Source organism: Salvia splendens, chromosome 9 (genome assembly GCF_004379255.2).
Source record: "Salvia splendens isolate huo1 chromosome 9, SspV2, whole genome shotgun sequence".
Classification (NCBI taxonomy): Eukaryota; Viridiplantae; Streptophyta; class Magnoliopsida; order Lamiales; family Lamiaceae; genus Salvia; species Salvia splendens.
The window spans coordinates 18,980,493-19,003,458 of record NC_056040.1 but is presented as its reverse complement, the minus strand read 5'-3'; the positions used below and the strand labels follow the sequence as shown (position 1 = coordinate 19,003,458).

The following is a 22,966-nucleotide window of genomic DNA, read 5'->3' as shown; positions in this document are numbered from 1 at the left end:
ACTAGTATAAAAAAATACATAAATAACGACAGAAAAAGGCTTTGTTTCCAATACAACTTTAATAGTAGCATAATTCATCAACCTTCTCACTCAGCGGCCAATACATAGACAGATTCGTACATAAACAAGTAAAGAATAGATTATGATGATTTGAATTTTACAGTTCAATCAAACACCAAATTTGCCAACGACCAAAATTGGAAAAAAAAAATTAGCATCCTAGACATGTAGAAACCAAATCTCCACATGAAAAAACGAAGAAAAAAGAATGCCCTCAGTTTTCAAAGATTTCAGAATCTATACAGAAAGATTCGAAAGCAGCAACAGCAGCAAGTTCTTAAAGGCCAAACCTATTTAGCTTCTTCTTCAGTTAGCGACGCCACCAGTGTTTTGCAAATCGGGCAGCTACTCTTCTGCCGGAGCCACTGCTTTATGCAGTAGATGTGATAGAAGTGTCCACAGTATAGCTTTCCCGTCTCGTCGTCTGCTTCGTATTCCTCCTGCAATATACCGAAACAAACCATCAAAAAAACACGAGGGAGTGTGTGCGAGTAGGCTTAGCCATAGAGTGGCTGCCTGAGGTGAGACTAGGTCAGAGGTCTTAGGTTTGAATCCACTGTGGGACACGAGAGCATAAAAAGACGTGCCTACTGCAGCAGGGGAGAGAAACTAACCTGGCAGATACTGCATTTCCTCTCCATCTCCGAGGCAAACTGCAACGATAAATCAGTCGAGGTTGCAAGCTTGGCTGTCCCCAAACAACGAGCTATCTCGTCGTCTTTCAATCCGGTGCTCACATACCCGATCCTATCACCGAGCTCCAGCAATTCCTGTTTGCAAGATGATAACAGACTTCAAGAACACAAATATCAATAGCAAGCCTAGCTAGACACTGTCGTGTTACAAACAAACCTCGTACGACATGCTGTCCGTGTCGAGTCTGAGGTCCCTGTACCGGTCGAGCCCGTCTGGTCTCCCAGCCATCAAGAGACTGTTTTGGAGCATTACAGTCTGCAGCCGTAAGCACGTCGTAAGCGACTGGAAAGATTGCCACCAAAAAACAGACTATCAAAATTCAAAATAACACAATCTGATCATGAAATGATAATTTAGCTTTTCTGAGCAATTGAGGTAAAGATAACCCTTATTGTCTAGTATACTTCTTATTCTAAGGTTATGGTCCAAAACTCCTCAGCACTATTTCAACATACAAATTCGGATGGGATGGTCTGCCCAGCTCTATGTCCTATCATCCATGTCCCACTATCAATTTTACTCGTATAATAAATAAAAAAATTCGTTAGACAAGACTAGTCTTACATATCGTTGTCCAGAAACAAAGTAGTTATGGGCCAGTTCAATCCAACCGAATGACATATCATAAGACTAGATGTTGTCTAATCCACCAAATCGAACATACACTGATCTCTCTGTAGAATGATATCCATAGTAACTAAAATAGCTTTCACAATAACTCATTATAGGAAGAAAAAAAAAATAGTAGTACTAGTATTTTGGAAACTAACGACCAAATAAGATTTTGCTAGGGTACAGTTCAGGGCAAACTCATCTTACAGAGTAAAATACTATCTGAAAAACTCTGAATTACATTTTGTCATGAGCATTGGAAAGTAATAGGAGCCGAAACATCATTATCATCAGAGAAAGAGAACACTACACCCTACAATAAGGAAGACGAAACTAACCTCACCAAGTCCTTCGCGGAAGCCATGCCTGACATGACGATGAAGAGGCCTAGATCCAGTAACATCAGAACGAATACGAGCTAGTCCAACGGAAGAATCAGATTCAAGGAAAGGGTTGTCTTCAGGGGTAACCATTCTCCTCACGTTGTACGAACGCTGGCAATCAACATCAGAAAGTTGAGCCCATTGTATAACATAACCGATGAGCAACATGATCAAATACAGCACAGGAATGACAAAAGCATTAGAACTAGAACAATTAACACAAACAAACTTGGTCATATGGCTAGAAATTGCAAACAATACCAAAACAGTATAAACAGGAAACTAAATGCATAGACAACTCATCAAGTTAGTGACGATAAAAACACAAAAAGGGATAACTACGTATACATACATAAACTTTCACCAAATCATAGTTTTGAACATGAATGAAAAATAAAATTGGTTAGAAATACACCAACTTTCAATTGTTCTGATTTTCACACGTTTGTCAAATGCCTTCAAACTAACGTTGAAGTGGACACCTGAAATGTATTTAAAAAAATAGTTGGATGTCTCCGCCAATTCAACAAGTCATGATGGCATAAATTTGTCAATTCAAGTTAGTCATGATGACATTAATTAGCTTGAAAGTGAAAATATTGAAAAAACTGGAAGCTACGTTTATTTGATTGCAAGATTTTTAGATCACCTTCACACCCAGAAACTGATTGAACAAGTACCAGAACATCACAGAATTTTGACACAAAAATAGAATAAAGTTTCAATCTTTAGCATCAATTAACAACACAATGTTCAAATTAAGCTCTAAATTTATAGGTAAAGGAAGGAAACAAGTTACCTCTCTGGGAGCAATAGCGTTGATTCTGTCATTACCATCAACTTTCCCTCTCGAGGGCCTCCTCGAAACGACGCAATCGACGGAGGCAGCGTCGGTGCTGAGGCCGATTCCGGCGCCGCACCAGACATCAGGTGCGCCCACACAGCTAGAAGACAGCGCCAGCGAGAGCGAAGACGATGAGGATTGCAGCGGCGTATTAATGGCAGTGGGGTTTCCGGGAATGGGAAGCTGATCATTGGCGGTCTTCTTAGTCTTGAGCCTCTTCTTCTTGAGCTTCTTGGCTTCCCAATTGGCGGAGGTCCTTATGACCTCGGGGACTGAGACCTGCGGCGAGGCGGCGCAGCCGAGGCCGCGGAATGTGGCGGAGGAGAAGTTCTTTTTCTTGGAGGCGGCGTCGGAATTGGGACTGGAGGAGAGGAGGATTGAGGATATGGTGGTTTTGGGGCGGCTGGAATTGGGATCTGTGTCGGGATTTCTGGGCTTCCTGTGGCGAATTTGCTCCGCCGTTTCCGCCGCCGCTGTAGGCATGGCTTCTCTGAGAGAGAGAGAGATGGAAATTTGGAATTGCGTGTGATGGAAGGAGTGGAGGAAGAATGGGGAGAGGTGGGCAAGTGGGGAATTATTATGGAATTTGAAGAAACTAATTTTTTTTTCTCAAGAGTACTAGAAAAGAAGCTCTATGCCTGTGTCTGATAGAGAGAGAAACAAGAATTTGGCGTGTGAGAGTGAGGACTGAAGGTGAGGTTGTTTATGTAAATTCCACTATGGAATTCTGTGTAGAAGAATAAATTAGAAAAAAAAGTGGAAATTATTATGGAAATATGATAAATGAGTGATTACAAATTCCACGAAATTAGCTATTTATTGGTTTTGAGATGTATCAGAAAAGCTAGTTAGTTATACACTAGAGTCTTTGACCACTAGGAAGACAAAAAAGAAAAAAAAAAGTGAGGAATGCTCCAATATTTTATACACTTGATACACATAATATAAAGACCACTAAAAGGGGGTGTGGCTAAGAAAGAACAAAACTTTTGCTTAATTGGTGGGGAGTGGAGTAGATAATATTAGAGGCTCCCTATCTTTAATTGAGTGACTTTGTGTCATGGTCATTGCTTACTTTTCTAGGATGGTTAGGTGGGCCACTCTATTGTTCCCCCCTCTCCCTCTTCTTATAACTGCCGAATTACAATATATCTTCCATAAAAAACAAATAGATCATTTGCTATTGACATGATTTTTAATGTATAATTAGTAGGGTAGAAGAGAAGAGAAAAAGTACTCCCTCCGTCCCATTCAAGATGACCATATTTTTATGTGACACGGAATTTTAGAAAGTGTTGTTAGGTGGAATAAAGTTAAGAGGAAAAATATAATAGTGGAATATTTTAATGAGGAGAAAGGAGAGAGAATGTTATTTCTAAAATTGGAAAGTGACCATCTTGATTGGGATAAAAAAAAAAGGAAATACGACCATCTTGAATTGGACGGAGGGAGTAGTTGTAATTGTGTAGTTATGGTGAAGCCCATAAATGATAGAGTAAAAGAGAAGGAGAAAAATAATATCATAAATAGATATAGACTATTTGTATGAGACGACGAAAAAGGTTACAGAGTCTATTTCTGTGGGTCGGAGGGAGTATTATTTATTATTCTTTCACTTAAAATGAATTATTTCTCTTTTTAATAAAAATTAATAATATATTATTTTCTTCTCTTACTTATATTATTATTCTCTTTCATTCTTTTAATTTTTTTATCTTTATGCTTTATTTTATCTTCACTCAACTTTTTACATACTCCTATTAATTTTTAAAATTATGTGTTAAAAAAAGTGTCTTGCTCGTGACAGAATGGAGGCAGTATTTTATTTATTGGCATTTTTGTTCCTCTTGAAATAAGAGTATTCAATATTCTAGTTTGGCCATTAAAAAATAGCACCTTCCAACAATTATTACTTTTTTGTTATTATTGATGGGACAAATTTAGAGTGACCAATGATCTTTACATTTCCAACTACTTTTGTTATTATTGTTTTTTAGTGTTTTATAATTAATTACTTCCTCCGTCACACAAAGTTTGTTCCATTTGACTCGGCGCGGGTTTTAAGAAATTGTTTAACTTTATGGATAGATGTGTGTAGTGGAATAAAGGTCTCACTTTGGGGAAATTGAGGGGTATATTTAATGTCTATTTTTAAAAAAACTCCAATTGAGATAAACTTTGTGGGACCAACAAAAATGGTAAAATGAAACCACTTTTGTGGGACGGATGAAGTATATTATTATATTGAAAATAACCTACTCTTCAAAAATAAATATGAAACCTAACTTGACACTAAATTCCCGAATAGTTGGTCGTCCGCAATATATCCCTTGCATTATTTGGTTCGTCTTGTCTATGAATTCGTAATTACGGGTTCAATTTAACTCTCAATTAATTTCAGTTGGTTCTCAAAGTTTTTCGTAATATAAAATTCACGCACGTGCATTTTTGGGTATACAATGAAAGATTGGGGTTAATGGTCCATAAAAAAACAAATTTTAGCTGAACTTTGATATTTTTCATAAACATAAACTTATCACAAAAATCATAAACTTGTACCTTATGGTGAATTTTCCAAGATTCAAAATTTCTGAAAAAATTGGGAGACATTTTTAATGTTAAACGACATGCAAATGGATTCCAATCACGCCCATCAATAAAGAGGTAATTCCGTGTATTAACACCGGTCTGTCCACATACATAATTCGACATGTGATATGAAACCAAATTAAGGGGAAATCAAACTTGTGGAAATTTTGGTACTAAGTTGTAAGTTCATTATACTAAGTTGTTTAAGTTCGTAGAAAATACCAAATTTCACCAAAAGTTTAGGACCATTACCCCTATTCTCATAATTCTAACGATGAGTCAATTAAAGTTGGGTCATATGATAAAATTAATCCTATTTAAAAGTGTATTTTAATTAAAATAAATAGTTTTAATTGATCAATATTCTACATGCATTTTTAAGCTTGGAAGCTCAATTATACTGATTAATTCGTCTTGCATATTGCAATACTCTGACTAGATTAATTGTACCCCAAATGCTCATAATTCCATCATCAACATTAATACTCTCACCAACATTAATATATCTACAAAAATGATTATGTGTACTAAACGATTAGTACAAAATGTAGCATTGTAACGCTATCAATGTTCACATTAATATGACCATTAATAGAGTTATATATAGGTCAAGATTACTCATTAATTGTTTGAGCATATTTGGGCATATTTATAATAAATGTGATGCCCTATTGGGCTTAGCCCAATAAAATCTGCTAACAGAGGCCTGTTCACTGCCACCTGGCAGCAACATAAGTACAGTAATTAATAACCTTGTGAAATACAATTGCATTTGTAATTGAAAAATTAATTCGTTGTAGATATTTGCTTATTGTAAGTTGTGATAGATGACAGATATTGATATTCGAGTTTTATCAGTATTTAATTATTATAACTATGGTTTCCTGTAAACTATACAAAGTATTAAAAATGTTATGTCGAATAGCTTTTATATCCTCCAAGTCTATGGCAAATTTTAACAATTTATTAACCACACGGAAATTAAATATAATAATCATGAACTCTACCACAACTTGTGTAAAAAAGACAGAAATTGAACAAAAAAGGAAAAGAAAATTGATATCACGCCTCTTGCTTTACCGAGACTATGATAATTTGTAAAATGAACAGAAAAGGAAAAGTCATAATTACTTCCTAACTCAAAGAGTTTTTTGAATATTTACTTTTTGTTTCCAACTCAAAAAATAACTTACATTTTACTATAACTATATTTTCCAACAATAATTTTGTACGACTAAATTTTATTTCAATTAAATATTTTATAGTATAAACTAGTGTTACTACTATTTTTCATTGACATACTTAAAGTTTAACTAAATTCTCGGTAATTACAAAAAATATCTAACTGGTAAATAATAATAAAAAATGGCAAGTAGAAAATAAGGGTTAAGATAGAACCAATAGAAAGAAATAGAAAGACCAACCGAAGTGAAAAGAAGAAAAAGAAAAGAAAAAATTAAAGAAACCCTTATTGATTAATAAAACACAAATTTCAATAAAAATAAAAAATAAAGCGAGTGTAAAAATGATTTTTGTACTCTTTTAAGACTTAGAGGTAAAAAAGATTTTAAAAAATGACTTCAAATAATGAGTTCAATAAGGTTGTAAATGTGGTCCGATATGAAGTAGACTTAGATTCATTGAATTTATGTTTAAAAAGTCTATTTAGTACGATCTTGTTGTGGATAAAAATAGAGCTAGATCAATGGATACATTGCAATGTTTTACTCAAATTCGATTCTCATACCTAAATCATTTCATTAAAAAGTGTTAAAAATACATCCAATGAGAATGGTGGATAAAGATCGGTGAGTTATGCATCAATATTTTCTTATCACTCATTTTCATATGATATAAATTTATAGAAAATGTTTTTTCTTATAAATTGGCGAGGCCTTATACACGAGACATCCGAGTGATTTTCCTGTTTATTTTTAGTTTTTTCCTTTGTCGACGGTACGTCCTTAATTTCAACAACATATTTTAAATGCAAATTCCATTTGATCACGAACTTCCATTTCTGGAAATTTGAATTCGATTATGATATGGTTTTGTTCTCATGCATGCATCCCTGGAGAATTGTGCTTCGTTGTATTTGCTATTCCAAAAAGTCAAATAATTCCAAACATTTTGAATCCATTAGGAAAACTTTTTTGAGACGAAATGTTTATAATAGTTGTTATGATAGCCATTACAGAATAGTACTGTATTTTTTTGTGTGGGTAGAAATGGGTCATTCACCCCCTTAAAAACCTTAAAAGGGAAAAGGGTTATCCAAGAATATATAGATAATGAAACATGCAAGAATGACACGCCCCAGCACACGCAACGAATCATTATTGTCCCACATCGACTGAATGATGAAAATGTCTTACCTATGTATTCTTGGATAACCCTCGTCTTTTAAGGAGGTGACCGGTCTATTTCTAATGTATATATGTGATTGAATACGTAAGTGATTAAGAGTTATTTATGGTGTGATTTTTTTGGTATATTTAATGGAAATATTTGAACAATGTTTTGGGGTTGAAATGTCGTTTAATCATTGACTACTTGGAACGGAACAGAACACGCAAATGCATGTGTTCGTTGCAATCAAGATCACACATCAAATTTCAAAGTTTAAGGTAGAATGTGTTCCATTCAAATACAACTAATTGCTTATTCTATTAATTAGTATTGCTATATATGTTTGGTTTAAAATTAGTATAGTTTTGTTTTGTTAAATGAGATTGTGCGATGAGTCCGGGGGAGGGCAATATTGTGAGGCACACGGTGCAGTCGCATGGAGCAAGGCTGGTAAGGCTGCATATGCAGGATTGGGTTATTCTGCTCCTCCTTGCCGGAATTGATGGCTGCCTCAACATCATCGAGCCCTTCCATCGCTACATAAGCTCCGACCTCATGACTGACCTCAAATACCCTCTCAAAATACCAGACACCGTCCCTATGTGGGCTGTCCCTGTATGTCTATATATATATACATAATAATTTGAGGTGTTTATGATTAATTAAGTGATTGAATTGGTTGTGGGAATATATATAATAGGTGTATGCTGTGATCTTGCCATGCTTGGTGTTTTTGATTTATTACCACCGCAGAAAGGATGTTTATGATCTGCACCATGCTATTCTTGGTATGTTTTTGCATGTATGTGTAATGGAACAAGAAAAAGGAGTACTTATTAATTTGTGTTGTTGTATATATATAGTAACTCATTAATTGTGATATGTTAGGGCTTGCTTATTCTGTTCTGATCACGGCAGTCATAACCGATTCCATAAAAGATGCTGTGGGACGACCTCGCCCCAACTTCTACTTTCGCTGCTTCCCCGATGGAATCGCGGTATGTATATGGAGTAATTGTTAGACCATTTTACGTGTGAATATTTGTAAGACTGGCATAACAAATCAAATTGGTCATGAGACGTTTTACGAATATAGAACTTGGAAAGAGGAAAATTTAAATAGTGGTCATGCGAATTGAGCGATTTCGCATGATAGTGAAAATCATTCAATTTGCGTGACCACACATACCTCTGATTTTTGCATGAATTTGCACAACCACGCAAAACCGCTCAATTCGCGGGATCATGTGAACATTCAATTTTCGCATAATATGGATTTTAGTTTTATGCACAAATGGACATGCTTAACAAGATGGTTGTGTGACTAGATATTTAACCCTAACAACGGGGACGTTATGTGCACCGGAGATCGGAAGCTTATAAAAGAGGGATACAAAAGCTTTCCGAGTGGCCATTCTGCATGTTGGTAGCAACAACATTACTCAAGAATTATAGAAAAATTATGTATAATGGAAATTGAATTAGATAAATGAAAATGGTGCAGGGTCATTCGCGGGGTTAGGGTTTCTGGCATGGTATCTATCTGGGAAAATAAAAGTGTTTGATAAAAGAGGGCATGCGGCCAAGATTTGCATTGTGCTTATTCCTTATTTGTTTGCTGCACTTGTTGCTATTTCTCGTGTCGACGACTATTGGCATCACTGGACCGATGTGTTTACTGGATCCATGTTAGGTCAGTCACCTTGCTTCTAATTACACCAACTTTTAATTATTCTATTTTACTACTAATCCATCGCCATTGCACTTAATGTAGGAATTGTTGTTTCTTCGATTTGCTATCTCCAGTTTTTCCCATTCCCGAATTGCAATAATGGTGAGTATATATGACTAGCATCAAACTATAATTAATATGCTATAGAATTTAATTGACAACAAGATATAAATGATTATATGTGAAAATGTCTTTGTTAGTTGTGTTATACTTTTAATTACTAAACATAACAATTAAATTTCAATTTTGAGGTCTGATCATAATAAAATCAGCCTAAATATGAGTGAATTAATCTGGGGCGTAGGTTGGGCAACACATGCATTTATTAGAATGATGGAAGAAAACAGTTTCGAATGTGATATTGAAGAAATAGAAACCACTCAGTTTCGGCATGAGGATCGCAGAGATCGACCGACGCCTGTAGAGGAGATCAATGGGAGGGATCGTGATCGTGATCGTGATCGTGATCGTGATCGTGAGCCGTGCAGGATAATTGCATTTTAATTTTACCCAAATCGATATACTACATGCCAATTATTCAAGATCATCCATATTGGGGTGTATATTTATATTGTAAGTAAGAGCTGGTTTTATGCTTTTATACACGTATCTAAGTTTTAATACTACTTATTAGTATGTTATAGTATATGTGAATGGTTTACTTCCTTCCACTTGTACTATATGATATATTAGATCGTGAGATATTTATGATTTACTTAAATATCATAAATATCTTCCTTCCACTAATAACAAAATTGAAAACGAATAAATTATGATTTAAAAAAATTAAAATGAAGATATTTATTAGATAAAAGTTGCAAAGGTGAAAAGCGCATTATTTGAATAAATTTGCCAGTTCAAGTTTAGGATTTTTTTTCTTTCTTTAAAATAGGATTAATAATAAATTTACATTTATCACTTAAACTTCCAATCTATTAAATGAAATAGTGTCTTATCAACTAAGTTGCACTTTATCGTTTAATTTTTTTCTTTCTAATTGCATGGTATCCATTAACTTAGGTTTTTTCTTTCTGATTGCATGGTATCCATTAACTTAGGTTTCTCTACATAACTCTGCAAAATTTATGTTCCACTGCACATAATAAGGTGACGGAATGATGAGTCAACTTAGCTTGTTGAATTATAAGATGGATTAAAAAATCACATCAAGTTGTAAATTGCAATTTACTGATAATTCAATGAGATGACTCGTCGTATGTCAACCTGAACATAATTCACAAAACCTTTCAAATAGTTGTATTTTTTAAAATAAAAAACATGATCACTGCTAACTATCTATTTTTATAGTATAATTTTGTCCCTATATCTTAGTATAAATTAATTTGCCTTATTTTGGTACTGTATTTGCAGTTCGGTTGGAAAAATTAAAGAATGTGATATTGAATTAGTATCATATTTTGGTATATATATGAGTTAGCAATGGATCACACACCTCTATGAGTATATATATATATGATGAAAAATAGCATAAATTAGATTTATACTGAATCGAAAATACGAAGAGGCAACAGAAATGGTCTGTTAACATAAACTATTAATGATCGAATAAGCTAAACTGGATATTAGTCAATATACAGAATCATTGAATTAGTTCGTATAATCATGACTAGCTATATTGTCAATTTAAATTTAGAGTGGATCATTTTAGGCATGGATGAGACAATTGAGAAAAATTGAAACTTCATGGTTTAATATTCTAATTTCAAAGTTCATGAGACATATCAAAATTTGACTATATTTTGTGATTTAAATGGTTATTATCCCTTCTGCTTATTTATTTTGTCCTGCACATGCATCTATTATACAAAGGCGTGAAAGAAGAACAATTGTGCAGTCTAGTGGAACATCTCTTCTACTTTCTTTTTGTCTTTTTTTTAATGTTTTAATATGTTTCCTTGTATTCGAGATCAAAAATATAAATTTTTAGAAAAAAAAACATACATGTATGTACTATCTAGTTGGCTGTTGAGTATGCATGTCTGAAGATGTGAAGTGATATTCATTTCATCTCAAATTAATTCATCAATTTACACCTAAGCGCAAAATTTGTAAATAATGGGATTCTTTCGTGCTCATTTTCATCTATTTACACAATATACTTATTTAATTATTTTCATTTCTGACATTGGTGAATATGGGTTTAACCCATGTAATTCATTGTTATCTTGAAGGAAGAAGCGGTATTTTTTTCTATCAACAGCGTTTTCATTTGTTGGATTTTGTGTTTATTTAATATTCCTTATAACGTTTTGTCTCATTGTAGTATTACAGCTTTAACTATAATGTCACAATCTAAACACAATTACATATAGATACTCAACATATTGATTATCGTAGGGTTAATAAAATAAATAAATATCAACCACCAAATTTTGACGTGTCCCCCACCAGACTGTGACAAAATCTAAATTCTAAACTGATGGGAATTGAAATAGACCACTTCAATTAAAAAATATTTAGCATATAAGTTTAAATATTTTATCGAATAGACAATCGAAATCAACATCAAGTCTGGGCAAAAAAGTAAGACTATGTGCCATTTCAAAATTGATGCAAAGTTTATGTTTTAATTAATTATTAAATCTATTCCCGATTTTTTTTTATCAATTTATTCTTAGAATTCAATGTGAATATTCTTATTTAATTATTTTATAAATTAGTAAGTAGTAGTACTTGATAATAAAGTACTAGGCTAGGAGTACTATACTATTAATCCCAAATTTTGTCAAATACAAAATCATGGTTGTCAATCTATGAACTGTGAAACTGCCATTTCTTATTCAAGATCTTTAAACTTGACTAATCTAACATGAAATACATAACAACTCTATGTCATCAACCCTTTCTCACCATTGAAAACCACATTAACCAAATCTTGCAAACTCTCTCACCAAATCAAAGAGATGAAACAACACAACACAACACAACCGAAATCAAGCAGGCTGAACAGCAGCAGACTCCAAGTCCTCACCACCATTCACAGATTGACTATACAAATCCCTCGTAAAATTGGTTGCCGTGTCAAGAAAATAGAGTATACACGACATCACGCAGCAGCACACAAACATGGGAATGTGGCCGAAAACCCAGACGAAGAGAGGGAAGGAGAGGTAGAATGCCCTTAGGCCAAGCGACCAGAAGAGGCCGCCCCGGTTGAGGTTGGTCGCAACGTACTCAATGGTGTCCTTGCGGTCCCTGTAGGTGGGGACAGTCACGAGGAAGCTGGTGTGCGCGTAGTACCTTATGGAGAGCACGTTGCAGAGGAAGGCCGCGAGGAAGCAGACGAGGACCGCGAAGAATTTGACAGAGGAGACAGGTAGTGATGTTCAAGCCTTCGCAGGAGCTCGATTGGTTGCTGACATAGACGCTTATTAGGGAGCTGAGAGTGATGGCGATTGTGGCTAAGAGTGTTGATGCCATTATGTTGTTGCGTATGGTTTGGATCGCTAATACACCGTTTTTTATTGGATCCTGTTGTTTTTTTTACATCAACATCACATTCAATGATTTAAACAACACTCTTGTAATAAGATGAAGACCAAATAGTATAACAGAGAATAAGGTTCCCTACTGCTGTTTGCAAGGCTAATTATGTCTATATATATGAACTTTCACTTAACTCTGATTTTGTCACATGTACTAAATATTAGATATGTCATGTATCTAACGCTTGACAACAAAACAAAAAGCACCAAAGAATGTTTTCACGAGGAAAATGAGGATACTGTATGAAATGTTGCTAATAGTATGTAAGAAAAACATGTGGGAAATTAGAAGGGTCTCAAAACCTTTCCTTTTCCTAAGTCTTTTGGCTTTTCAACCTCCAAGTGTTTATGAGGTGCCTTAATGCCGAGACCTCTCATGTGGCCACTCCTATCCTATAAATAGGCGTGGATTTGAGAGATAGATATACAAACACCAACAATCATTCTCCCTTTCTCTAGTCTCAAGCATTCTAGTGTGCATCTCAGGAGCATTGTCTAGCTCGATTCTCGGAACTCCATCAAGTTCGCCGGTGCCTAGCGGGTTTGAGGTGTTTCTTCACGCTAGGAGGAAGTCGTTTTATCTTTGGGGGCAATACGTCATTCCGTGAGCACTAGCGGGGCGTAATTTGTCTTGCAGAAAGAGGGCTTTCCTCGACTCGACTTATAAATTTGGTTTGCTTTATTTCCGTTGTAATTTTCATTCCTCTTTTTGTTGCAAGTTTCCTTTTGATTGTAATAGTTAGAGTACCGCTTGTACACGGCTTGAGAATTTCTTCCCACTATTTCTAACAATCGCAAGACAAAATTAGTGTACTCTTCTAAGACAGTGTTATATCAATCGAAGTTGGAGAAAATATGAGCTTCAAAGCTGGAATGAAGAAACGAACAATACCAATGTTCATGGGCTACGAAATGGTTAATTCCTTGAGATCTACTCTCTTGAGAATTGTGTTTATCGTTTGTCATTTGACAAGCAAGACCAATTTAGACTTGGTAGTAGTAATTGGGATGCATGGGTTGTTGAATATACCAATGCACATATGGTTCAATATAATTGTGTACTTATTGGTGGAGACAATATTGTGCAAATTATTTGAACGTGTTGTTATAAACTACAATGATCACGAGGTGGTCACAATGGTCTCTGATGTGAACCATGGTAACAATCCAAATGAATGGTTTGTTGATACAGGTGCCACATGTCATGTGTGCTCTGAAAGAAGCATTTTTTTACCTACAAATCTGTTGGAGGTAGAAAAGTACGTATGGGAAACCAAGCCTCTTCTAAGGTGGTTGGTGTAGGTAATGTGTTCCTAAAATTAGGATCTGGAAAAATTCTTACCCTTAGGGATGTACTGCATGTCCCAGACATCCGAAATAATTTGGTGTCAGGCTCACTTCTAGTAAATCATGGATTTTCACTAGAATTTGAGTGTGAAAAGGTTATATTGACCAAGTATGAAAAGTTCATAGGTGAAGGTCACCTAGTGAATGGACTTTTTGAGCTGAATGTTACGGTCATTCACCGTGGAAAAGGAATAAGCAATAAGGATATGACACGTCCTCTTATTTGCTTGAAAGCTCTGATTTATGGCATAATAGATTGGGACATGTTTATCTAAATGCTATAAAAAGATTAGTAAATCTTAATTTACTAAAAGTAGATAAGTTTAACTCACAAGAAAGATGTGAAGTGTGTGTTGAAGCCAAAATGGCTAAACTGCAGTTCCATTCGGTAGAGCGAAGCACAAAACCTCTTGAATTGATCCATACAGACGTATGTGATTTGAAATTTGTGCAAACAAGAGGTGGTAAAAAGTATTTAATCACGTTTATAGATGATTGCACAATGTATTGTTTCCTTTACTTATTAAAAAGTAAAGATGAGGCAATTGAAGCGTTCAAAGACTTCAAAAATGAAGCTGAAAATCAACTTAATTGTCGAATTAAGTGTGTTCGAAGTGATAGAGGTGGTGAGTATGTAGCGCCGTTTGCAGAATTATGTCATGCAAGTGGAATAATTCACCAAACCACAGCTCCATACTCTCCTCAATCAAATGGTATTGCTGAACGCAAAAATCGAACACTAAAAGAGATGATGAATGCTTTGTTGATTAATTCAGGATTACCCCAGAACATGTGGGGGAGGCTTTGTTAACAACGAATCATATCCTGAACAAAATTCCACAAAAAAATAGGGATGTGACTCCTTATGAGTTGTGGAAAGGCAAGAAACCTTCGTATTCATACCTCAAAGTGTGGGGGTGCTTAGCAAGGTAGAAGTGCCTCCTCCGAAACAAGTTGCAATAGGCCCTAAAACAGTCGATTGCATCTTTATTGGACATGCACTTAATAGTAGTGCATATCGTTTCCTAGTCCATAGGTCAGATGTGCCTGGCGTGTGCAGGAACAACAATTGAGTCAAGAAATGCTATATTCTTTGAGAATGTGTACCCTTGCAAGAAGCAGGAGGATCGTTCTAGTGAAAGAATGATGGATGAATCCACTAGTTCTAATCCTCCAAAAAGGACGAGTTCAAGTCCTGAGGATTTAGAACCAAGATGTGGTAAAAGAGTTAAAATTGCTAAGACTTTTGGTCCATACTTCATAACTTTCATGTTGGATGGTGAACCAAAGTCATTGGCGGAAGCTTTGTCTGGCCCAGACACAACGTGGTGGCAAGAAGCTATCAACAGTGAAATTGAATCCATCATGAGAAATAACACTTGGGTGTTAGTAGACTTCCCTAAAGGCTGTAAGGCTTTAGGGTCCAAGTGGATTCTGAAAAGGAAATATAAGCCTGATGGTACTATAGAAAAGTACAAAGCTCGCCTAGTTGTCCAAGGCTTTAAGCAGAAAGAAGGGTATGACTTTTTTATACCTATTCACCTGTTACGTGAATCACTTCCATTCGGGTGCTTCTTGCGATTGCTGCTTTGCACAATCTTGAGATTCACCAAATGGATGTGAAAACTGTGTTTCTGAATGGTGATCTGGAAGAAGAAATATATATGGAACAACCCGAAGGGTTTGTTGTGCCTGGGCAAGAGCGTAAAGTATGCAAACTGATAAAGTCATTATATGGGTTGAAGCAAGCACCATTACAATGGCATTTAAAATTTGACAACGTGATGTTGGCAAATGGATTCACTATCAATGAGTGCGATAAGTGTGTTTACATTAAGAACATAGATAACGGTTTTGTTATTGTGTGTCTTTATGTAGATGATATGTTGATTATGGGCAGAAACAGTGCCATTATCAACGAAACCAAAAATATGTTGAAGAGAAATTTTGACATGAAAGATATGGGTTTAGCTGATGTGATTCTCGGAATCAAAATTAAAAGAAATCATGAGGGAATTGCTCTGACACAATCTCATTATATTGAGAAAGTGCTAAAGAAATTTCACTCGTTCGATTGTGAGCCAGCTAAGACTACATTGGAACCCAACGTGCATTTGAGTAAGCACACGGGTGAGCCTGTAGCTCAAGAAGAATATGCAAGGATCATAGGTAGTTTGATGTTTATCACAAACTGCACCCGACCAGATCTTGCGTGTATGGTGAATAAACTGAGCCGATTTACGAGCAACCCAAGCAAGGAATATTGGAAAGCTCTGCGTAGGGTTTTGAGATATTTGAAGTATACTCTTAACTTTGAGCTGCAGTACACAAGATATCCCCAAGTACTTGAAGGGTACTGTGATGCAAATTGGATCTCTGATTCAAAAGACTCGTTCTCGACGAGTGGTTATGTGTTAACTGTGGGGGGTGGTGTTGTCTCGTGGAAATCAACGAAACAGACGTGTATTGCTCGTTCCACCATGGAATCTGAGTTTATCGCATTGGATAAAGTAGGGGAAGAAGCCAAGTGGCTCAGAAATTTCCTAGAATGTATTCCATGTTGGAAGAAGCCAGTGCCGACAATAGTGATATACTGTGATAGCCAAGCAGCTATAGGGTGGGCACATAGTTGCTTATACAACGGTAAGTCTCGACATATTCGTCGGCGACATAATACCGTCAGACAATTGATCACAAGTGGTGGTCAGTTGATAACTTAGCGGATCCGTTAACAAAAGGCTTAAACCGTGATCAAATGCATAAATTGCTAAAAGGAATGGGACTGAAAACCACATCTTAAAAGATGAGTATAGTGGTAACCCAACCATACGATTGGAGATCCCATGGGATTGGTTCAATGGGAAAACGAAGCTATACAAATCTAGCTGTAACACTCAGAAGATTTTAATCTTCGCCCATTCTTTAGAAAGCATTGAGTGTTGTAACATGCATGTGATAAGAGGCTAAGTTTTGACTTTTAATGATTCTTAGAAACCTCGAGGAGGTGGGTATTGCACGATACCTGGAAAAGAATCACCTATGTAAGTGAAGAAGTGTGGGCCGCTTCAACATGTGAATCACTTATGAATCCAAAGTGGTGTTCCATGGCCAGTAATGGACACAAACGTGAGAACTGATGAGTTTATAAATAATATTGTGTCAATATTATTGTCTCGGTATACACCAAGGAGGAATGGTTCAAGGCATCACGTCCACCAGGTCGCCGGTATGCCCGATAGTGTTGACTATGGAAAGTTCAAAGCCCCAAGCTACTATTCCAAATGCAATATTATTTCTCGAGAATTGAGCAAAAGAGTCTGCATACATGCATTTGTGTCTGGTGTTGGTTTGAGTTTGCATCGCTCTAACCAATGTGGGGGATTGTAAGAAAACATGTGGGAAATTAGAAGGGTCTCAAAACCTTTCCTTTTCCTAAGTCTTTTGGCTTTTCAACCTCCAAGTGTTTATGAGGTGCCTTAATGCCGAGACCTCTCATGTGGCCACTCCTATCCTATAAATAGGTGTGGATTTGAGAGATAGATATACAAACACCAACAATCATTCTCCCTTTCTCTAGTCTCAAGCATTCTAGTGTGCATCTCAGGAGCATTGTCTAGCTCGATTCTCGGAACTCCATCAAGTTCGTCGGTGCCTAGCGGGTTTGAGGTGCTTCTACACGCTAGGAGGAAGTCGTTTTATCTTTGGGGGCAATACGTTATTCCGTGAGCACTAGCCGGGGCGTAATTTGTCTTGCGGAAAGAGGGCTTTCCTCGACTCGACTTATAAATTTGGTTTGCTTTATTTCCGTTGTAATTTTCATTCATCTTTTTGTTGCAAGTTTCCTTTTGATTGTAATAGTTAGAGTACCGCCTGTACACGGCTTGGGAATTTCTTCCCACTATTACACATTCCATAAGAGCATCAGCAATGGCGGATGTCCATGCGGAATTCCCACCGGCGTGCTGGAATTCCATGGCGGACGTCCGCCATTGTGCGCCCCTTCCACGGATACGGAATTCCGCGAAGGAATTCGCAGTTCCGCAGCGTTCCGCGGAATTCCCGTTTAATGCATTAAATGTTTTTTTGCAGTTTCTATATATACATCCCGTTGAACTTCATTTCATTCGCACCACTTGTATTAACAAGTTTCTCTCTCTCTAAATTTCTTTTATATATCCGTAATGGTCAGTAGTGGTAGTGGTAATTGTAGTGGTGGTGGTGGGCATTATGAACACATGATGCAGATGATACACGCACGTGTGAGGGAGGCCGTGGAGAGGGAGGAACAAGCGGCCTCAGTGCCGGCGGTGCCTCAATCCATCCATCGTCGCACTATAGTGCCCCGGGATCACCTCGCTGCCCACAAGCGGTTGTACGAGGATTACTTTGCGTCGGATCCACGGTTTGGGGAGAACCTATTCCAGCGACGATACGGGTATTTTAGGGCGCGGGATGATGCGTATGCGTATCGTGGGCGCTTTGGAGCGTCGATACGGGTATTTTAGGGCGCGGGATGATGCTGCTGGTAAACCCGGCCACACGCTGATTCAGAAGTGCACTGCCGCAATTAGGCAGTTGGCATACTGAGGTTCGGCCGACATGTTCGACGAGTACCTCCACATCGGCGAGACGACTGCGCGTGACTGCCTGAAGTATTTTTGTCAGGACGTTAGAGAGATATTCGGGGAAAGGTATCTTCGGAAGCCTACCCCTAAAGATTGTCAGGCTCTGCTGGATATGCACGAGAATCAGCACGGGTTTTCGGAGATGTTAGGCAGCATAGATTATATGCACTGGGAATGGAAGAACTGTCCCGCTGCCTGGAAATGGATGTACACTACTGGTTTCAAGGCCAAGAATCCCACGATGATCCTTGAAGCGGTAGCTGACTACTGGCTGTGGATTTGGCATGCCTATTTTGGAGTAGCCGGGTCGAACAACGACATCAACGTCCTCCAGTCGTCGCCCCTTTTCAACGACCAGTGCATGGGCGTTGGTCCAGCCGTCAACTTCGTCGCCAACGGCAACCAGCACAACATGGGCTATTATTTGGCAGATGGGATATTCCCTATGTGGCCCGTCTTTGTGAAGACGATCAGGTGCCCAACAGATGAAAAGAAGATATATTTTGCGGGTCGCAAGGAGGCAGCGCGCAAGGATGTGGAGCGGGCATTCGGGGTGCTACAGGCTCGATGGGCGGCAGTGAAAGGTCCCGCACAGCTGTCGTATGTTGACAGCATCGCCGACATCATGTAAGCATGTATTATCATGCACAACATGATTGTCGAAGATTAAGGTCCAGCACTGACTGATTGGACCAACGATGACGCGGATGTTGCGGGTCCAAGCCACGGCGTGGCCACTGGCAATGTCCGCATGGGGATACCCCACGACGATGTCGATCGAGTCCATGCATTCGCCGACATGCGCCAAAAACAAGTCCATGTTCAACTCCAGAACGATATTATTGAAGAAGTATGGCAAGGAGGGGTCGTCGTTGATGTGGGGGTGGGCTTTATTGAAATGGATTTTTTAATTTGGTGAAATGTACTTTTTTATTAATGGAATATTTTTCCCTATTTGTGTCGACGATTTAATTCCGTGAATTTCTTACTTCCGAAAATTATTTAATTTGTGAATTTGTGATTTTTTTTTATTATGGGAATTCCGCGGGGAATTCCGCCACTGTGCAGTGAGAATTCCGTATGACGTGGTGGGAGGTGTTTTTGGGAATTACGCGGGGAATTCCGCCGGGAATTCCGCACCACTGCTGATGCTCTAATAGATTCATCCAAGAAAATGATGACACCTTACACTAAACATTTAAGTTACTTTTGGAATTAGCTTTTTCTTTTGAGCTCATAATAAATCATACTACTAGACCCAATAACTATTTCTCATGTTGATTTGTACTCCCTCCGTCCCCTAATAGGAGTCGTTGTTTGACCGGGCACGAGTTTTAAGAAATGTAAAGAAAAATTGGTTGAAAAAGTTAGTGAAATGTGGGACCCACTTTTTATATTGGTTTTATAATAAAATATGAGTGGAGTGGGTTAGTGGAATGTGGGACCTACTACCATTTATGGTAAAAATGAAGAGCGACTTTTAATGGGGGACGGCCTAAAAAGGAAATTAGCGACTCTTATTCGGGGACGAATGGAGTAGTATATATCAATTGGCTCAAGAATTTTAAGATTGTTCCATACACCATGACTATTCTCTATGCTAAATTTTAGATATCTCGAAAGGTGGGACAAGTGATTTGAGATTGTTCCATACCCAAAGGCAGAAATTGAATTCTTGTGATGAACGAGTCTCGAGTCATTTGACCAAATTCCTTGAATTTGTAGTAGGCGCATTCTGTTTGTTGAAAAAGAGTGGGAACATATATTTTAACCATTATGCCTAAAATAAATTACCCAACAGTCCAACATATAATAAAAATAAAACTCATAATAATTTCCGTTTTCGAAAAGTGAAACTCTAAAAAGTCATACTAGTAACATTTTCCCACCATTTCTTATCCATCAAAATTTGTGTTCACGATTTAAAAGAATTCATAATCGACATGGAAGAAGGAGCTTGGAGCAAAGGTAAAAGGGAAATTGGTTGAGGAAGAAATGAAGACTTACAGACATCATACAGGAAACCCAGATGCGGCGGCTCTCGGCATTGAGACCAATCACAGTTCTTCTCGGGTTGCGTTTGATTGTAATCATCAGCCACAGATGGTAGGCCAGCAGCACTCCGATTCCAAGAGGCACCACCACTATTGCTATCTGTGTATCCTCACACAATCTTAATTTCTTCACCAATTTCCACACTTTCCCCAAATTTGCCACCTCGTCTTCTTCCCCAATCATTTTGATTTCATCAAACATCCTTGTATCCTTGTATCAGAGAGAGAGAGAGAGAAATTCGTGCGATTCTGGGGCAAAAGGGACATGGAAATGGGACAAAAATATATGAGTATGAACTTATTTGTCCTTATTCAATCATTTGTGGAAGTTTATTTATTTATTTATTAGTATGCTGATGAGGTCTATGGGCCATTTGGGGGATGTCACTTTGATACAGCACACAGCCATCAAAGGAATCTATAACTGTAAAAATATAGATTCTCAACATATTTTATTCACTACCACAAATTAAATCTATTTAATCTACGATTTGAGATTGTTCCACACCTGCATTGTCATTCACGCCTGAGCGTTATCAAAACTCCAACCACTATTATTTAAAAATAACTTCACAAAATTATGATATCTTAAATCATTGCAATAGTTGTGAAATGGGAAAAGTTCAGCAAGTTGAATTAGTGAAATATACTTCTTAATAAACATTGATTTATTTGAAAATGATGCTGCGGTAGTCAATTGTGTTTTTATGCTCCCAACTCGGCCCTTCATATGACCCAAGCATTTTCGTGTCCACTTTATTATTGTGCTTTGTTAATCCCACGGAGGAGGGAAAATGATCAATATAAAAATTGATCTTAATATAAAAGATTGATTATGAGATTTGGCAATCTAATGATCAATAATTAAATAAAAACATGAATATATTATGAAGTAATTTTAGGTCATATTATAAAATTCTGATTTGAGGATATGTTAAGCTCATTTTATGTCATCCTTATTATAATGACCTAAAAATAAGCTTACGATGACCTAAAAATGACCTTCATATGCTCGATTTTGCATTTTGTTTATATTAAAAATGAATTTTGCATAGATCAAAACCATAAGGTAGCTAACGTCACCATAAAGATACTTTTCTTATATGAATCTGAATTCGAATGTTTAAATATGATCTAGTTGATAAATTATAGGCAACAATACTAATTCAAAGATTTGGAGATGTACAAGAGGCGCACTTCTAAGAATCGGAATACATGGTGCTTTTATCTGAATTACTTTATAGTTATGACGATTAATCAAATCAAATTAAAGATTATTTACTACTCACTCAGTTCATTATGATATGCACCAAAAACATAAAGTCAAATAGTACAAAAATATCAACAACCACAATCAGCATTTTTATATACTCTCTCAATCAAGTTTATAAAATGATTTCAATATTCGAATTCTATCTCAACATGAAGAGTAAAGTAAACACTAACTTAACAATATTAAAGAGTATGTAATATGTATCATTACTTTGAGCACATCCTAAAAATAAACGAAAAAAATCCAATAATTACAACATTGTATCTCTTTGTCAAGCCTAATAAACAAGAAAAAGGGAGAGATCCTCATCATCGAGATTGTATCTAATGTGTACTTTCAATACCTTCTCAACCTCCGTACAAGCCTCCCCCAAGGTTTCTCATACATTTTCTAGGTCTGACATTGTGGACATCTCCAATGATAGCTGACTGAATTTGGCTTCTTGGATTCCTTCACCTTGTCGACTCTCTCAACTAAACTCTAACCATAATTACACATTTAACCAAATATGTGGTCAAGAAGTTGATGATCAGTTGAGATGAGGGAAGGTTCCAAAGAATGGAGGTGGTTGCAACGGGGGAAGGGTTTGAAGAATGGAGGTGTGGACGACGTATCAACCAACAAATGGGATATGTCCAGGTAAGCCACTGTTGCCATCAGTTATCGTGGTGGGGATGGTGTGCACCGCGTGGTTTGGACAATCCATGACTCAAGATCCTAGTACATCAGGACTCCAAATCATATGATTTTATTCAATCCGTCAACTTAGCATTTTCTCTAACATAAACTTTGAAAACAAGTGCCTCCTCCAAGTTTATAGGAGAAATGAAGGGGTTCAAAATTAGAGGTATGACATCTTCACTTAGGATATACAGAAAATAGAAAGTGAAACACCT

General features: G+C 36.9%; 2 protein-coding genes and 1 pseudogene across 4 annotated transcripts; 1 reads left to right on the top strand and 2 right to left on the bottom strand.

The window, feature by feature from the left end:
* Nucleotides 1-23: 23 nt before the first annotated feature.
* Nucleotides 24-3,351, bottom strand: LOC121747875 (probable E3 ubiquitin-protein ligase HIP1). 2 transcript variants are annotated; one of them, XM_042142016.1, is made up of 5 exons: nt 2,551-3,351; nt 1,707-1,862; nt 913-1,011; nt 675-830; nt 24-500 (listed from the first exon to the last, which is right to left on the bottom strand). In XM_042142016.1, the coding sequence occupies exons 1-5, from the start codon at nt 3,076-3,078 to the stop codon at nt 351-353; spliced, it is 1,089 nt and encodes a 362-aa protein (XP_041997950.1). In that variant the 5' UTR covers nt 3,079-3,351; the 3' UTR covers nt 24-350. The 2 variants fall into 2 exon arrangements, with proteins under 2 accessions (XP_041997950.1, XP_041997949.1); XM_042142015.1 differs by having other exon boundaries at nt 913-1,038; nt 2,551-3,346.
* A 3,738-nt stretch (nt 3,352-7,089) lies between these two features.
* LOC121747369 (lipid phosphate phosphatase 2-like) lies at nt 7,090-9,851 on the top strand. 2 transcript variants are annotated; one of them, XM_042141403.1, is made up of 9 exons: nt 7,090-7,140; nt 7,752-7,811; nt 7,897-8,148; nt 8,234-8,321; nt 8,422-8,531; nt 8,862-8,955; nt 9,038-9,226; nt 9,308-9,367; nt 9,570-9,851. In XM_042141403.1, exons 3-9 carry the CDS (start codon nt 7,924-7,926, stop codon nt 9,767-9,769), a joined length of 966 nt encoding a protein of 321 aa, XP_041997337.1. In that variant the 5' UTR covers nt 7,090-7,140; nt 7,752-7,811; nt 7,897-7,923; the 3' UTR covers nt 9,770-9,851. The 2 variants fall into 2 exon arrangements, with proteins under 2 accessions (XP_041997337.1, XP_041997338.1); XM_042141404.1 differs by having other exon boundaries at nt 7,113-7,140; nt 7,916-8,148.
* Nucleotides 9,852-12,045: 2,194 nt separating this feature from the next.
* Nucleotides 12,046-21,091, bottom strand: LOC121746672 (annotated as a pseudogene).
* Between the last annotated feature and the right edge of the window lie 1,875 nt (nt 21,092-22,966).

Bases quoted from the DNA above. Each gene is read 5' to 3' on its own strand.
- LOC121747875 (XM_042142015.1), bottom strand. From the start codon at position 3,078: ATGCCTACAGCGGCGGCGGAAACGGCGGAGCAAATTCGCCACAGGAAG. The intron at 1,039-1,706 runs GTTAGTTTCGTC...CAATCTTTCCAG, and splicing joins TCCGCGAAGGACTTGGTGAG to TCGCTTACGACGTGCTTACG. The intron at 831-912 runs GTTTGTTTGTAA...TCTTGCAAACAG, and splicing joins CGGACAGCATGTCGTACGAG to GAATTGCTGGAGCTCGGTGA.
- LOC121747369 (XM_042141403.1), top strand. From the start codon at position 7,924: ATGAGTCCGGGGGAGGGCAATATTGTGAGGCACACGGTGCAGTCGCAT. The intron at 8,149-8,233 runs GTATGTCTATAT...TATATATAATAG, and splicing joins TCCCTATGTGGGCTGTCCCT to GTGTATGCTGTGATCTTGCC. The intron at 8,532-8,861 runs GTATGTATATGG...TTGTGTGACTAG, and splicing joins GCTTCCCCGATGGAATCGCG to ATATTTAACCCTAACAACGG.